This window comes from Macrosteles quadrilineatus, unplaced genomic scaffold, assembly GCF_028750875.1.
Source record: "Macrosteles quadrilineatus isolate MER2022 unplaced genomic scaffold, UCM_ALF_1.0 Scaffold_6__1_contigs__length_79288215, whole genome shotgun sequence".
In the NCBI taxonomy this organism is placed as follows: domain Eukaryota; kingdom Metazoa; phylum Arthropoda; class Insecta; order Hemiptera; family Cicadellidae; genus Macrosteles; species Macrosteles quadrilineatus.
In genome coordinates this window covers 79,243,675-79,261,758 of record NW_026542599.1, presented here as the reverse complement: position 1 = coordinate 79,261,758, position 18,084 = coordinate 79,243,675, and the positions used below count along the sequence as shown (strand labels likewise).

At 33.7% G+C, this 18,084-nt stretch overlaps 1 protein-coding gene across 1 annotated transcript; it reads left to right on the top strand.

The window, feature by feature from the left end:
- The first annotated feature begins 232 nt into the window (after positions 1-232).
- LOC128997668 (uncharacterized protein K02A2.6-like) lies at positions 233-3,883 on the top strand. Its single transcript, XM_054423307.1, has 2 exons — positions 233-2,396; positions 3,441-3,883. The coding sequence occupies exons 1-2, from the start codon at positions 233-235 to the stop codon at positions 3,881-3,883; spliced, it is 2,607 nt and encodes an 868-aa protein (XP_054279282.1).
- Positions 3,884-18,084: the final 14,201 nt, after the last annotated feature.

Below are 18,084 nucleotides of genomic sequence, written 5' to 3'. Positions count from 1 at the left end.
ACAATATATGGTAATGTTGTATTAAGTATGTTCTTTTAGTAATATGATTTATTTGTGTTTAAATATCTTTTGTTGACAGATGATTTTTGTAAACATGTTTTGGTAAACATTAGTTTAGTTGGAAATAGAGTTTGTTGAAACAAGATGTGTGTTTAATATTATTGTATTAGAAATAGAACATGGTGGCAGCTTAGTGGATTTTTATCGAACTGAAAGTCTAAAACCACGCATAATGTCAAGTAAGGGCAGAAAAAAACGAAATACTCGGAGGCAAAGGTATGAGGATAACGGTGAGGACGACACCCAAAGTGAACTCAACCACGTTTCAGAAAGGGACTCTAGAAAGACTAAAGATGAGTCACGAGGTTTTGCATTGGGACATACGAACCGAGAAAATGATGCAGCTATGTATACTCCTACTCCGATGGTCAATATCACTTTACCAACTCCAGAAACGTTCTCTTTAACTCCGAATGAGTGGCATTCCTGGAGGAATCGCTTTCAAAGGTACAGACGGGGTTGCGGTCTGGATAGCACTTCCGACGCTCGGCAAATCGATGTACTTTTGTTTGTAATGGGTAGTAGAAGTGAAGATATTTTCGATTCGTTTTCACCAAAACCTAATACTTATGACGAGGCTCTTAGGGCCTTTGATGAATACTTTGTGCCAAGACGGAATATAATTTATGAGAGATCAAAATTTTTGAGACACAAGCAAGGGAGTGATCCATCTGAAAAATTTATAACAGATTTGCATGGCCTTGCGAAAACGTGTGCATGGGGTGAACTAAATGATGAGATGATGCTTCTCGTCCTCATTATTGGTATGCAAGATGAGGGTCTGAGTGATAGACTCCAGCTGGAATCTCAATTGACTCTGGAGAAAGCAATTAATACCTTGCGCCAACATGAGGAGCTAGAACGCCAAAAACGTGAACTTGCCAATACTAATGTTTTTTTGGTAAATAAAACGTCAGTTCAAAACGGTAAACCGAATCGGACAGAAGGAGTTTGTGACCAGAAATACATCGAGGATGCAGAAAATACAAAGAAGTGCAGGAAATGTGGTTATGATTGGCACGGATCACTGGCCGAATGTCCTGCTAGGAAAGCCAAATGTGACAAATGTTCCGAGATTGGACATTTTTTTCGATGCTGTCCCTACCGCGAAAAGTGGATGAGAAAAAACAAAAATGTTGTTAAAGAAATCGAACAGCAAGTTTCAGACTGTGGAGATCTACAGGTTCCTGAGATTTTCATCGGGAATATAGAAAACAATGACAGAGCCTGGGCCCAGGAGGTAAAAGCAAGCTGTGGAAACCAAGTGTTAGGGCTTATAAAATTTAAACTTGACACAGCCGCTGATGTAACCATGATTCCAGTAGGAGTTCTTGGTGATTTTATTAAGACTCTGCCTCTAGGAAAATGCAAATCCCCTGTGTACAGTGCAAAGAAGAAAGAACGAATCAATATTTTGGGAACTTTAAGGCTGAAGCTTGAACATAAGGGTGTATCAATTTATGATCATGCGTATATTTCTGAGGAGATCACTGTTCCACTTCTTAGCAGACGTTCCTGTGAAGAGCTGAAACTGGTGAAGAGGATCTTTTCTGTAGATTCATCAGATATTGACTGGGTTACTGAGTACCCTAATTTATTTCAAGGATTGGGAAATATGAAAGGAGAGTACAAGATAGAAATGAAGGAGAATGCAGTTCCTTATGCTATATCTACCCCCAGGGTTGTACCAATACCTTTAAAAAGCAAGGTGAAAGAGCAGTTAGAGAATATGCTTGAAAAAGGAGTGATTGTCCCAGTTGAACACGCGACTGATTGGTGCGCACCAATGGTAGTTTGCGCAAAAAAGAGAGGTGGGGTTACGATCTGCGTGGACCTATCCAAACTCAACAACAGTGTGAAACGTCGGTTTTATCCTATTCCAAAGATTGAACTTTCATTGTCCCAGATCGCGGGAGCCAAGTACTTCAGCAAGATTGATGCGAATTCCGGTTTCTGGCAACTGAACCTTGCAGAGGAGTCTCAAGATTACACAACATTTATCACCCCTTTCGGGAGGTATAAATTCTGTAAGGTACCTTTTGGAATTACATCTGCTCATGAAGAGTTTCAGCGCCGTATGTCAAAAGCTTTAGAAGGGGCAAAGAACTGTTTAGTGCACATTGATGACTGTTTGATATGGGGAAGAACGAAAGAGGAACACGACGAGTGTCTTAGAGCCGTTCTAGAGAGAGTGCAAGCTAATGGAATCACTTTGAATAAGCAGAAGTCTGAGTTCTGCAAGAAGACTGTGACATTTTTGGGGTTTGTGCTGTCTAAGGAAGGAATCAAGCCTGATCCAAGCAAGGTACAAGCAGTTGTGGGCTTACCAGCCTCAAGTAATGCTAATGAAGTCCAGAGATTCATGGGCATGATCACTTTTCTGGCTAAATTTATTCCGAACTGCAGTGAGATTTTAGAGCCAATTACGAGCTTGTTAAAGACTAAAAACGATTTCTTTTGGGGACCAACTCAGGAAAAAGCGTTTGTCACAGTGAAACAGATTTTATCATCAGAGCCATGTTTAACTGTTTACGATCCGGAAAAGCCCTCGATTCTTTCTTGTGATGCTTCAAAAAAAGGTCTTGGAGCGGTTTTACTACAAGTTGAAGGAGAAAACAAGAAACCTGTGGCATATATATCTCGGACTCTAATGCCTGTTGAAGAAAACTACAGTTACATTGAGAGAGAAGCGCTTGCGTGCACTTGGGCAAGTGACCGTTTAAAATGTTTCCTGATGGGTAAAATGTACACAATTGAGAGCGACCACAAACCGCTTGTCTCAATTTTCAAAAAACAAAATTTGGACGAGCTCTCACCGAGGCTACAACGATTCCGAATGCGTATGATGAGATACGATTATCGCATGACCTGGACCCCAAGAAAAGACCTTGCCATAGCAGATCTGCTATCGAGATGTCCTATTCCGGCTAATGAAGATGGCGAATTGACAGAAGAAGTGGAAGCCTTCGTCCATGAAATCAGTATGATTAGAATAAACACTACAGATGAAAATGTGACAAAAGTACTTCACTCACAAATGAGGGATCCAATATGTGCACAACTCAAGCTAAAAATTTTAGACGAATGGCCTGGAAAATCAAGTTTACCTAATGAGATTCAAGAATACTTTAACGTGAAAGACGAGTTAAGTTGTATTGATGGGTTATTGCTTCGAGGAACTCGGATGATAATACCTCAGGAACTACGAGCGGAAATGCTTGAGAGGCTTCACAGTGGACACTTGGGAATCACAAAAACAAGGAAACGTGCTTTGGAAACCATGTGGTGGCCTGGAATTTCTCAAGAAATAGAAAGAAAAAGCAAATCGTGTCCAGTGTGTATTCAGAACTCAACTAATCACAGTGAACCATTGATTCCAGAACTTATGTTTGGAGGGAAAATAAGAGACAATCTTCCATCTACTTTGGTTGGAAATCCTGTGGAAAATAAAGACTTTTTTGAGAGGGAGAATAAGTACCAGTCGAAGTATAAGATGCAATTTGATAAACGACATGGAACGAGGGGTTTAAGTGAATTAGAAGAGGGAAGCATGGTATGGATCACAGATCTACGTAGACATGGTAAAGTAGTCAGGAAATTGAACGAACCACGTTCCTACCTTGTGGACATTGACAAGAAAACCATTCGACGAAACCAGAAGTTCTTAGTTCCTGCACCATACTACGGAGAAGATTGCATTCTTTCAAACTGTTCATCTACGGTCCTTAATTGTCCATCTAACTCACGTGATCGTCCAGACGCTGGCACAGTTACCCATTACGGAAGGTCCATCAAGATACCGAGGCGGTACCGAGCTTCATGAAGATGTAGACATCTTGAGGCGGGATGTTGTATTAAGTATGTTCTTTTAGTAATATGATTTATTTGTGTTTAAATATCTTTTGTTGACAGATGATTTTTGTAAACATGTTTTGGTAAACATTAGTTTAGTTGGAAATAGAGTTTGTTGAAACAAGATGTGTGTTTAATATTATTGTATTAGAAATAGAACAGGTAATAAATAGCCTAACCTACCGCATGAGTGTTGTGGAAGGTAGAAGGTTAATGTTTAGGGTTGTTAACTTATCTTCAGCTTCATAAATATATGGACACACATTTTTTTCTGATGGGGCAGTACTCAATCCAACAAATATTTTTACATGAAGCCACATATGAACTCCCTCAAAGTGTAAATGCTTATATTACTCGTCTAGTAATTAGAAGGTCGCTTGTTAAGCTCTGTGAAAAGTCGGTAGCTTTTTGATGGTTTGAAACTGGTTCCAAAAATCCTTGATCATATGGCTTTCTAGTAATAGATAGTACTGGTCAAAAATTGTATCTAAGTCAGCAACAATGCTACAATCTTATTTATTATAAGAGACATCCTTCGCCATGGCTTCCTCTAATACAAGGCCGCGGTGTTGTTGTGTGGCAACGTCGACCGGCCGGCCTATTGCCGTTGCCATGACAATCACAGTAACATAAACATTGGGAAGATGCTCCATTATGAATCAGTGCAACAGCTGTTTCGGCAGGCCTGATATGCGGCGTTGCCACTTTTGTCACGTCGTGACGTTGTGTCGGTTTCAGGGAAACATAACATAATCCAGTCTAAGTCGTGGCATTAATATAGCCATATAACTAAAAGCTGTAAGGGTGGGTGTGTGCTTTAATAAAGACTACAATGTCTTAAAACATAAGTCCAACACCTTAACCCTTAGACCAACTGTCCCTTATAAGAAGTTAAAGGGCATAAGTCTTTATATAGCAATGAGTAACACTGTTCGTTGCTAAAATATCCAAGGTTATTAAACATAACTTTGAGGTAGCAAACTTTGGTTGGTTTCTTAGTCGGTTCTTGTTCCAGCCAGTACTCATAGACTTCAAAGTTGGTTGTAAACTTTGTACAATATTATTTAACTTGTTTAAGGTTTGGAGGCCAAATTAACTAAGTTGGTTCACATTTCCTTCTCGATTTTGGTGTTTTATCCTTATAATTTGCCTTTCTTTGAGCGTAATTTGTTTATTTGGAATTTTGATCTCACATGGTGATCTTTATGTTGATTTATAATACAATTACGGTCGAATTCAAAGGAAATTGATTGTGAAAATGAAGTACTCCTCAGTAGTATTTTTCTTTTATGTATTTAGATACATACATACAGACAAATACATTTAGGCAGGATCTGACCCTGGTGTCATATAGTGAAAAAATAAATTTTAATTTTATGAATTCAATCACATGATTTATTATTTATTATTTATTTAGTATGCTTTACACTAGTAAAATAAGGTTTAAAATATCAAAAAAACTAATTTCAATAATAAAGATTGTTCTGTGAAAATATTTGGCTTGAATTAGGTTAAAATTAAATCTATATAACAAACTTCATTTTACTTTTACTTGAGATAGAGAAATGAAACTAATAAATAAGAAGTTTAAAAGATATTGAAACCCAATAAAAACCTACTGTTGCAATTTCGTTGCAAAAGGTATTGGATTTCATATTGCCTGTTGGTCATATATATCTACCATGAATCAAAGACCCAAACGCTAGTTATATTTGTGATTTTTTAAATCAGCCTGATTACCGTTAATTTATATCTTTTATAAGATTCTCAATCATCGCTTTACCATTCAACATAAATTTTTAATTACCTAATAAAACAACACTTCTGCAAAAGAATTCCAAGTGTTTATCTTTGACATTTAATAGGTTGTATAACATTTGATTAATAAGTGTCTTTTTTTAGTCTGATTGCTTTGAATAAGCAGTTCAATTTACAGTTTGGGTTTGTTAATATTGTTGGATGTAAAAGACAAGCGAATTTCAATGTAAGAGATATTATGGTAAATTATAATCAGTATTTAATACAATGCATATTTTGACTTTGGGGGATAACTATTTTCTATGTATCGGTAGTATCGATTAATTATTAAGTCCGTATTTGTGTCTGTTTAATTACTTCATAGCAAGAGCTATCAAGAGGTTGAACGGACGCTGAAGTTAACCTCTCAATTTGGTCTGTTGAACTGGAAAATCAAATCAATGAGTCAGTAACCTAGGAACAGTGATATTGAATTGATTCTCTATGTTTTAAACAATAAAATTAAGATAAACATATTTAAACAATTGACAAAATTTAGTTTATGTTTTTAATATTGTTCTACTCAATTTGATTACAATAAATTAATTAAACAATTTTCATTTGTAAGGTTTCTATTCTACAATCAAAAACAAAAATTTAATTCATAAAGAAATCTTAAATAACCTCGTTATAGTTACTACTAATTTACAGAAAGGATAACTCTTATTTGTATGAGGACTCGACTTATAATTTTGTATCATCTTCTAAAGGTTGGCATATAAGTTTTGAGAGGTATAAAAATATTGAAGAGGCTGGATTATAATACCAGTTGCCACTTATTATCAGATAACACTTACGAAAAACTGACCTCTCATTTTGTTCATTTGACTACTTAGTAACATAGTGGATCGAAAGTAATTATTTTTCTTAAATAGGGCCTTCTGAAAGATTAATATTTCAATTGTGACTTTTGGAACTGGCTTATCTCAAAGATCAAAAATTTGTAGGAAGTTCTATAACGGGAAACCAAAGTTTAAATTTCAGTTTGATAGTAGGCAATCCGTTTTACGACTTGTTTTTCAAACATCTGACTTTGGTGTCGTTTTTAAAGTTCACGTGTAAAGAAATCTTTTAGCCATTATAATTAAACCCTAGTAGTTAGTTTTTAGTCTAATTTATAAATGTTATTGTTTATTTTTATGCTAAGTAGACGGGTTTACTGGTATATCTCCATTTCCTCGAAAACTGCTATCATCAAATATTATGTGTACCTCAAATAAAATTAAACGTAAATGTTTTAGTAGGTGCTTTGTAAGATACTATTCTCGTCAGTATTAAATTAATAATTTTCTTTACGTAAGAATGTTTTTAATTTGTTCATTTAAGATCATGTTTAAGTCACCTAAAACAAACAATTATCATCATCATTCTATTAGGCTACTGGAAATAATAATACTTCATAATAAGTCTAAAACTATATGTTCAAAATAAATACTCAAACAAATGTAACAAAGAATTAAAGTCTCTATGCAATGAAAAAAATATTCCAGCAATGAATAAATTTACCAGAGTCTTAAATCAATATTTTAATCTGATTTACCATTAACATCATATTAAATCGCTGTAGCTTGAGGGTACAGAATATGGTATTATGGGTGGTATATGGTATATTAGTAGTTCACTATATTTGCTGGAGTAAATCAATAACAATTTAGCCAGGTCACTAAGGATAAGTTCACAAAGTTTTTAATGTATTCGAGCTCTAGTCACTATAGTGTCTAAGACCTTGCCGTAAATTTCAAACTAAAATTCTTGTTAAGCTCTTGATCGTCGAACAAAGTTTCTACACCCTCAAAGTCCGGTACTTTTTTTAATTATAAACCAAAATAAAAAAAATTATGTTATCAGGGATTTTATAACATGTGTCCATTAAATAATAGCATTTAAGTTCAAATATATTGATTAAATAATAATAAATATAAATTAATTGCCCACATTAATTACACAAAACTGTACTGTACGATGGTTGTATATATCATATATATGATTGTATATATGATTTGGTTTATATATGGTATATTTATGATGCAATTCAAGTTATGATAAATCCTTCTAGAATATTGCGGCATTATCGCATACATCATTCGTGCTCCGTAAGGAACTGGGCTAGTGGTAGAGCACAGGTCTCGGGCCCCTGAGGTCCCGGGTTCAAGTCATGTCAATCACGATTGTATCTCACCCAACTAATAATTCCGCGATTCCTAGGCCTCACCTGAAGTAAGGAAAAACAATCCTAGCCTAGCCTAGGGAAATATCGTGATTAGTCGAATTCGTACCTGCAGGGACCGTATCTTGCACTTGTAATGAGCCAACATCCCGAAATAGAAATAGTTCAAAAGTATAACAGACGGTTTAGAGTTTAGGTTTAGCGTGAAATACGTCATGAATACTTTAAGAAAATACTTACAAAGGACAATGATTCGAACAAGTATGGGTAAACGCAATCCCTAAGTGAATTTCTTCTCTATTTTGACCTTTTTTTACTTGATAGTAGAAAACTCTAATTCAACGTGATTACACATTCACTTTAATGTGAATGGAAAGCAAACTGGCAAAGTCAACTTCTTAACTAGGTCAAGGGATTTTCTGTAGCTTAAGAAGATTATCAGGAGAATTTGTGTTCTTGTTCAATATATTAAACCAATCTGTTTCGATGTCAATTCTTATACATTAGTTTGGAATACATTAGTTAGTTTTTAAGGTCTCTTTACCTTAAACACTGAAGAGTCATAATTGTAATTTTGTGGTCAAGGTATTGTAATAAATAACATTTTTTGAAGTAAACCTCCATTTTAAAGAATTATGAACTCTTCATATATCTCTAGAACTTTTTAGCCCTAATTATATTATTTTGCGTTAAATAATGTTGAATCACGTTACGTAGACATCTAGAGAGTGGTTATGTGCTTGGTGTGTCTTCATCTCCAAAGTTCAGGGCTCAAAACCCGCCAATCACCAATGGAATATAGCAGTGATAAAGCCACAACTCTAGGCCTAAAGTAACGTGTAAAGTGCTTTTGGCTACATACTTTTGTCCTTGGTATAAAGGTAAAACGTTAAAATAAAAAATAAAAAAAACCTTGATAAAATCTAGAATGATAAATTGAAACTAATAATCTTCAAGCAAGTACAAGGCTACTGTTAAGTATGTATTTATACTTCCTTGGTAGGAGAATAGAAAACTATGTTTGGAAGATTTATAAACATGTACAATAGATGATCGAGAGACGTATTCCATGCATTCAGAGGCTATGACAGATTTATGTAGGTATTACTGGTATTTAATGTCACTATTTGAGTTATAACTCACATTTTGTCAGCTTAGAAATAGTAAGCCATAAAACCGGCTGTAAAAGCAGTAAAAATCTCTTTAAAACGGCTTAAAATCTATATTTTGACTCACGTAGAATAAACGTTGAAGTAAGCATGTTATTGAAATATGTTCAGAAGTTTTAGGTTAGAATCCTTATCATTTAAAATAAATAAAAAATTTAACTTTTTTAATTTAATAATTTTATACTAACAATTTTATAACACGTTGATATTAAGTATATGGTTCTTGAATGTTACTAATCCTATGTGTAAATTTGACAGCGTTTTGGACTCCCTATACAAACATAAAAACCTCTACGAATGTAATTGCTTATATAATATAAAATTTAAAAATTAGTAATATATATTTTTATTAAACAAGTGTCTTAAAACAAATTGATCTAATACATTCTAAAAAAATATTTAACTGAACATAAGAGCCGATCAATATGAAAAAAATCTTGATCGAACTAAAAAGTCCAATGAATAAAAACTCAGTGTTAAATTTCAGTTTGATCGTAAAGCAACCGTTTTACGGCTTGTTTTTCAAACATCTGACTTTGGCACAAAATATAAAGTTTTCATATGACGTCAATGTATTTGTCACCTTAGTCATGGACAATAAAAATCAGTCACATTGTTTATGTACCCATTTTCGTCAATTCCAGACATCTGCAGTTTTGCTTTCTCTTTTATTTTTATTTTTTTGTGATTAATGACCTACATTCCATTAAGATTTATAAATGTGTTACAATGTTTTATTTATGTTAAATGTTACTTAATTACTACAATTACTGCAGTGTTTTTAGCAAAACAACATAATTATTTCATTTATTTTTACAGAATAGATTATGGATTAGTTGAATGTGTTTTATATCATAATAATTATAAAACACGGTGACATAAGCTCATAAAATTATACCTAAGAGTATAAAAATCGTTTAAAGGTAGGTCAACATACCTAATGTTGGTAAGAAATAGCATTAAAAGAAATATTGCAGTTTAAATACATTTTTAGCAGACAATTAAATCATATAACATGTAAAACAGAATATAGACCTATACAATTTGGGAATCGTATCACTATTAATCTCAGTACTAACAGCCATTGGGAAGCAAACTAGTCTAGTGGTAGTACGCGGGAGTCCCTGAGGTCCATGGTTCAAATCTTGTCAAATCATAAATTGATTTGATACAAATGATAATTCCGCAACCTCTTAGCCTATCCAGAAGCTATGTAAAAAAACTATCCCGGGCTAGGAAATGGTGTCCCAGGACGAGAAAAGCTATCAGTAAATTAAGTCAAGATAACCTACGCGCACTATATTGCTTGTTGAAAGCCAATCCCAATTTACCCAGGTCACCAAAGTTAAAGAAGTTTTCAAAGTGTAGGTGGCATCAATATATTCTTACTTTATTCAATATCTAAAACTTCATAGTCAACATTAAACTATCAACTAGTTACGTTTCAGCAAAGTTTGAAGTTTCCATTCCTATGTAACACTTACTTACCCTTATATTTTGTACCGGTACACAACGATTAAAAAATATATTGATATAAAGTTTTAAAGCTGCATGAATACTCATGTTTAATTATTTGATTACTAAACCAAGATTGGGATAGTATTTGATGGACAAATATTAATAAGGAGTAGCCTATAATGTCAAAATGTTGCGTATCCAAAATATTGCTAAATAACTTCTTGATCAGCATCGTACGTGTTATTAAGTTACCTAGAAGTACAAAAATACGTCATATAAGACTTGTAATTGCAATTTTCGTGGAAATCTTTAATATTTTGCTAATATCTTTGCGTCACTAAATAACTTCTTGGTCATCATCGTACGTGTTACAACTATAAAAAGTGTTATTTGACGTGATACTTGTACTTTACGGTAAAATATTGCTGTGTGAACTTAAAATATTATCTCGGTTGGTCCCCAAACATCGCTTATTTCCTCAGGGTCCGGATGCTTTAGAATAATTAGAAAAGTAACGTTAATGTTCAAAGACTGGATTAAATAAAAATTATTAAGCTTTAGTTTTTAGTGCTTAGTAAATGTGTATAAGAATAACTTACATTAATAGAATTGTTTTATCGTTGTTTCTAGAAATAACAAAATCATGTCTGCAAGGCCACTAAAGGTTTCCAAAACAGGTTTCTAAAAGTACTGATATAGTAAAATGGTCTTTTCTTTAAAAAATATGTGTTAAAATAATATAATGTGTACTTAAACTTAAACTTAAAATAACTTAAATAGTAAGTTTGACATTTCAAGTGCAAATGAAGAATTTTACTCCGATTAATTCAATTAAAATTATGCCTAAAAACAAAACAAACGGGATTGATCATTGTTAACGCACAAAAGTGTAGAATAACTATAAACCCACCATAAAGGCGGGATGTTCGGCTCAAATGATCTGTGAATAACCGTCATAATTTACTTCTAACCCAGCTTTGAAGCTTGTATATTTAGGGAATCCTTATACCTTGCCACACGATTTTAACTGGCTTGTGCTGAGTTTTACATTTATTGGTTAAATATGTTTGTAATTAAATCTGTTGTTATAAAAAAATATGTGCTGCTCTAGTCGTAGAGAACGAGGCTTTTTTCAACGATGTCCTGGGTTCAAATCTCGCCAGTCACAGCCTAAAGTACAGTAATGTGTCAATTGGTTTCTTGTCAGAGCCAAGTAATACAATAATACATTTTACTTGAACTCTAGTTATGTTAGACTTATTATAAAACCTTAAAATAAAAAAAATACAACAAATCTAAATAATGTTAAAGATTCCCTCTACACGGAGTTTGCCTTTCATAAATAACAAAATTTCAGTAGCCACTTATCTAAATACTAATTTGCTTCCTTTTTTAAATGTACGCTACTTAAAGTTATTTCGCTTCAATAGCGACAAACTGAATGCGAAAACACTGTGGCAATGTTGGTTAAGCAAAACCACATTGTGTGGGATAAGTTTTTTACTTTCTGAGTGGACGTAGCAGTGGTCACTAACTTTCACTCCACTTAACAGTTAATAAACTCTATGTGGTATGGCTACTGTTTGATGTAAATTAGCAGTATAATATTTCAGAGCTAAATTTATATAATATTTTTACATGTCTACAATATAATTTGTTCTTTCAAACACCAAAAAAAAACTGCATTATTTCATAGATTTTTTTACTGTGTGCCAAATTATTTTTTTCGTGTGTGGTATTTCTACATTGTATTACTTTGTTTAGGATTTTTGGATGAGAAGTAAAACAATATTTCTACCTAATTATGATTTTAAATGTCTTACCTTCATTCAAGTATCCCAGGATCTAGGACCTTAGCAGTTTTCCTTCTTATTCTAAGCTACAGCAAGAGAGTCGTGGTATATTTAACAAAACTTATATCCATTGGTGATTTGGCACTGGGCAGGATTGGATCCGGGCGGGATCTCCCAGACCAAAGCTCGCGCTCCATCAATATACCATCTTGCTCCCCACTAAATTATTATGTCAAACTTCATGGAGTAAAAAAATATTTATGTAAAAAAATTATAATAAGGTAGGATTACAATCCAATACACAACCAGTTTTTTTACGTAGGGCTATAGTCATTTCACAGGTAAGCTTGCGAACGTAACAGCAGACAAAATTATTGTTCTGTAAATTAATCAACATGTATGAAATTAGGCAACAAACTGAGTAGAGTTTGTTTCAAAAGAGATCGATTCAATCCTGTTTTGTAAATTAGACCAAGGCGTGCCAAAGCAAAAGAGTATGATGAAAAGAATGATTCATAGGTATAACTTTCTTACATTCTAGGACGCTTACCTTTATTCCAGAAACGTTTAACACATCGATTCAGGCAAGGAATTAATATAATTATAGCTAAATTAGTTATTGGTGAGATTTGCACCCGGGACCTCTAGGACCGAAGTCTTGGACGCTACTGCAACAACAGCACGATCCTCCTTCAAGTTTACATTGCATCACGTTGTTAGTATCAATATTGGTAAAATTATCTACTATTAAAATTTCCACTCGATTTATTTCATTTATAAATAAGCCAAAATGATAAATTTTAATTGAAATAATCTAGTAGTCGAGTCTTAACATAATGTGGTTTTACAACTTAAATCTATGTAATAATGTCACATAGGTAGCATAAATGGGAAACACAGAATCACAAGTAGTAAAATGTTTAATGTGCATCAGCTGATCGATCGTTTTATTCCGTGCATCAGGCTATGACAGATTTATGTGGGCTTAACAGGTATTTAAAGCCACTAGATGAGTTATTCCTTGCGTTCGTTTGTTTTGGAATAGCATGAAACCGACTGTACCAGCTATCAAATGCGTCCATAAAACAAAACCGTTATTCAAATAGCGTAGGGTTGGATTTCCTGCTAAAATTATTACTCTTCTTAGAATATATGACAAGTGTGAATGTAGACAAATTTGAAGGAAATGTCGTGGTTGAAATTACTACTTACTAAATTGTTATTTTATTTTATTATTTTATTTTAATATACATTAAGTTGAACAGTTCACAGTGACACATTGAGTGAATAGTTGAATAGTATACATATAATCTAGATGTGTACTTTTTTATGTACATAAAAATAACAAGAAGTAGGTACTTATGATCTAACACGTCCATGAGATCCTAGGGCCATATAAGCAGTTAAATACGTCTTGTACATTATCTAGTTCATACTGAATTAAAATATCTAAATTATTTGAAGCTTGGTTTGTTTTGGACCGTCAATTATGCAATCTGGTGTGTTTTGCCTCCTCTGCTCTAATACTAGACAGCGGCGGCGTTGGAGTGTGGCAACGTCGCACCGGTCGCCCTAGTTGTGGTAATAACCTATGAATTGCAACAGCTGTTTCGGTAGCCGGGATTGCGGCGTTGCCAAATTTGTCTCACCGCGGCCTTTTATCAGGGAAGGATTTGTGTAATATTTAATTAGATCACACGAAGCATCCCTTGATTATAATTTTTTAGCCTAAAAAAAAAAATAATTATTGTATTAAACAACGAACAAATAAATGTATGTTACATATTACTCCACTCCATACCACACAAAACACATTATTACACACGATTCTTATACACACTGAAACATGCCTCTAGGTAAAAATTAAATCCGTTAAATTCCGAATAAATTTGCGCTGTAAAAGAGCGTGAACATATTGAATTTATACGCAAAGTGGTCGAATATCCAGTTTGGGAAATTACATTTACCAAAACAACGTTTGACGCGAAGGTTTATATTTATTTCAGACACGTAGCAGAGAGAAATATGTGGCAAGCGTTTCACTTTTTCATGAGAGATATTAAATTCCGCAACACTTCGGTTTTCCAGGTTGATGTTTGCAGTTTTGTTCTTCGTGTTATCCTTTCTCTGGTTGGGTTTGAATTCTTTTCTATGTTTCGACTTGTAATTACGGTTTGTGGATCTTAGAGTTGAAATTCGTGTAAGTATTGTTATTTTTAATACCTATTAGCTAATTATTCAATATACATGCTTCCATACGGATTTATAATTTTGGTATCTTATTTTATAGTTATTTTACTCCTGAATCCAAATAAACCTTTATTTTTTTTACTAAAAATGAATATTACTAGGTTTGATGCTACGGGGAAGGGGAACGTGTTTTGATCAATTATGGGTTAAAAAATAATTATGCTAAATTTGACAAACAACTTTCCATAAACAAACAAAACTCAACAGTTTAATTTTCTCCAAAAGAATAACATGGGAAGTTTGAATATACAGTTTTTTTTCTCCACGATCTTTAATCCTACAATAAGGCTTTAGCGTTGAAAATAATTTAATTTAACTCCACAGAATGGGTTCAATTAAAATTGAAAAATTGTATGTGTAAAGTGTAAGGATTTGAAAAATCCAATTCTTAGACAATTTAAACCCCTAAAACACTCTGTTATTAAGGGTTCAAAAAGCATTAAAGTTAAAGTAGCCCTACACGTTCGTGCCAAATTTCATCAAAATAGCAAAAAATACTCATATAAAAATGTGCAATAACTACTTTAAACCTCTTTGGGCATCAAAATAGAAAAGTAAATCCGTCCTGGGTTAACGACTTACAGTGTCACCAACGGTAAAGTTTCTTCCCTATAGGAAAATACGCACGCTAAAAACACACGTACAAAATCAATTTTTAATTCTATTGAATGTAAATAAAAAGTTACAAACTTTGATCAAAGGTATTCCACGAATGCGTGGTTCAAAGTAAACTGTGAACAGAAATGTCAACAAACCGAGAGAGGTTTAGTAGTAAACAAAAGTGAAGTAAAAAAAATCACTATTGGAAACATAACTGATGGAACGTTTATAGCTTGTTTAAAGGCTTTGTCCATGCGATGAGTTACGACGATCCATTCATTGTTTGTGTGTAAACAAGGGTAATTTATCGCTACAATATCAATATTTGGAAGTAAGTGGAAATATGGTAATGTTGATATTTTCAAAATGTAATTAGTGAGAAACAATTACTGATTTTAATCGTAATTTCAATTGAAAGCAATATTGACAATGTGTATTAGAAAACTTAATTGAGTGTGGTTGATTAGTTATTTAACGGAAAATGGATATAAACTGTGAGAATATTAACTATTAACATGCAGTAGTTAAATTGTTGTGATTGACTGAAACTTTTAAACAACCATACGGAAAACCTTTTAAGACGGACAGCAGAAGGCTTTGGGAATACACCATTCTAAATTTGTGAATTAAATTTAGTTTCGTATCTAATAAGTTCTGTCTTTTTAGTATTGTCCAAGATTTTTAAATATACTAAACTTAAGAAAAACCTATTAAAGTATTATTGTGTACTAGTTTAAGAACAATTCTCAAATTTAGTTTTATTTTTATTGCTTCTCTTAGCAGTTACCAATAACTATACTAATCAGTTTTCGTGTCTCAAATATTTGCATGATAATATTACCCAGTGGTGTTGGTAATTCTAGCTGGAAAGATTATTAACAATATGATAAACTATCATAGAACATTTTTTGGATCATTCTTTAAACTATAATTTGAAATAAGAAAACATCGACCTAAATAGCATACTGATAAATGTCAACTATATACTTCACCATACTGTATTGTATGAACATTTTACTGTTGAAACATCAGTGTTTCTCAAAACACAACAATTCTCGGAAGTTTAGAAATCTCGGAATTAACCAACCTATTGAGATGCGACTCATGGATAAAATCTAGATCTTGACCGAACTACTTAACTGGTTTACCAATGTTGTCTCAACAACTGAATTCCTAGACTAGAATTATGTTCTAGAGTCAAGGAAAACAAATTGTCTATCTTATCTGCAAGTATTATGCAACATATTAATTTTACTCGTATGTACAGTAACTTAAACATTTTAGTGGAGTATTGTAGCATGTTTAGTGTGACCTTGTTTTATGTGTTTGTTTTCTATCAATCGTTGAAATGGGGACGCCACCTATGTGGGTATTAAACCCCAAATATGAGTGAAGGATGAGTGTAGAGTGAAGTTTGATGATCTGTGTAGCTTTGGTACTGACTAAGATCAGCTGTTTCTATAGCCAGGATAATTTGTTTAAAGTTCAATGATCAGCAACAGCTGGGTCCAGTTTTGAACTATCAAAAGGCCACAGACTTTTCTCGGAATCGACCCGTCAAACTTTTGAGATGGCGAACACTATAACCACTAAGCTACGCAGCCAGTTAAACTGAGGAAGATAGTCTCGTGGTAGAGTGTTAGTTTGTGGTCCTCGGGTTCAAATCCCGAAGGTCACTTATCCAGTGGTTATAAGCTGTGTAACGTGACTAGGCCTCGCCAAAAGCTTTGTGTAAAAGGGTTAAGGCTATATCCATGCGTCCTAGGTGATTGTGAAGGATGGTTATAAAGAAATGTTAAAAAGAAACGAAACAATACAAGCTATGAAACAAACAGTTTTTTAATGTTTAATAGAGCTACTTGTGAAAAGCGTTCACTAAATCAAATGCCATTTAAATAACTTATACAGACTGTCCCAAATGTTCCGGACCGGTTTAATATTTTCTAAACGACAACAAGTAAATCAATAAGATTTGGTACATCACCACCACACCTAAAAATTTACTTTTTTAAGGAAATATCAATTTTCTGTCACATCATGGGGACGTCCCGCAAGGAGTCAGAAAGAAATCTTAAATAGAAGCATAGGTTGACATGTACATCAAATTAAAGGTATTTACTAGCAGAATATAATGCCACAAATTTGAACTCAAACGGACAACCAAGTCAAGAATGACAGTGGTTCAAAGATTCATTTAATTTGCATTTGGGGGCACAGCCCTTGGAATCGGAAAAAATTTTTACCGTAAGCATAGGTCGGTATGCACATCAAATTAAAAATCTTCACTAGTAGATTACAATGCCGTAAATTCAAGCTCAAAAGAACGCCTGAGTAAAAAATGGCAGTCGTTCAAAGATTCAAAATGGCAGGTTCAAGAAATCTTTGAACGGCTGCCATTTTTTACTCAGGCGTTCTTTTGAGCTTGAATTTACGGCATTGTAATCTACTAGTAAAGATCTTTAATTTGATGTGCATATCAACCTATGCTTCTATTTAAGATTTCCTTCTGACTCCTTGCGGGACGACCCTTGCGGGATAACACTTTGGGTTGAAGCTATGTTTGTGAAAATCTAACTACATTGTTTACCAAAGCAATTTAATTTCCTGCTTTTATACACTGACTTACACTAAGGATGAATTGAAGTATAAAAACTTACTATTTTGAGTACTCAATGTGTAAGCTAGAGGTTTTAGCGTAATGATGAATTGGGCTGTATCGATTTATTTGTCATGATGACAATATACTGTATTATTATAGTGGATTTATTACCGAAAATCTTTACAAAACAACTTAATAACTGTCAGGTGCCAAGTGTTTTGTATAGTCTGTATAATGGAACCTGTCCCCTTACCATACGTCCCACTGTCCCAGCTCTTTAAACCATTGACCAGTCCCTAGATATTAGGAGGGTCATGAGGCAGGTTTCATCATACAGAC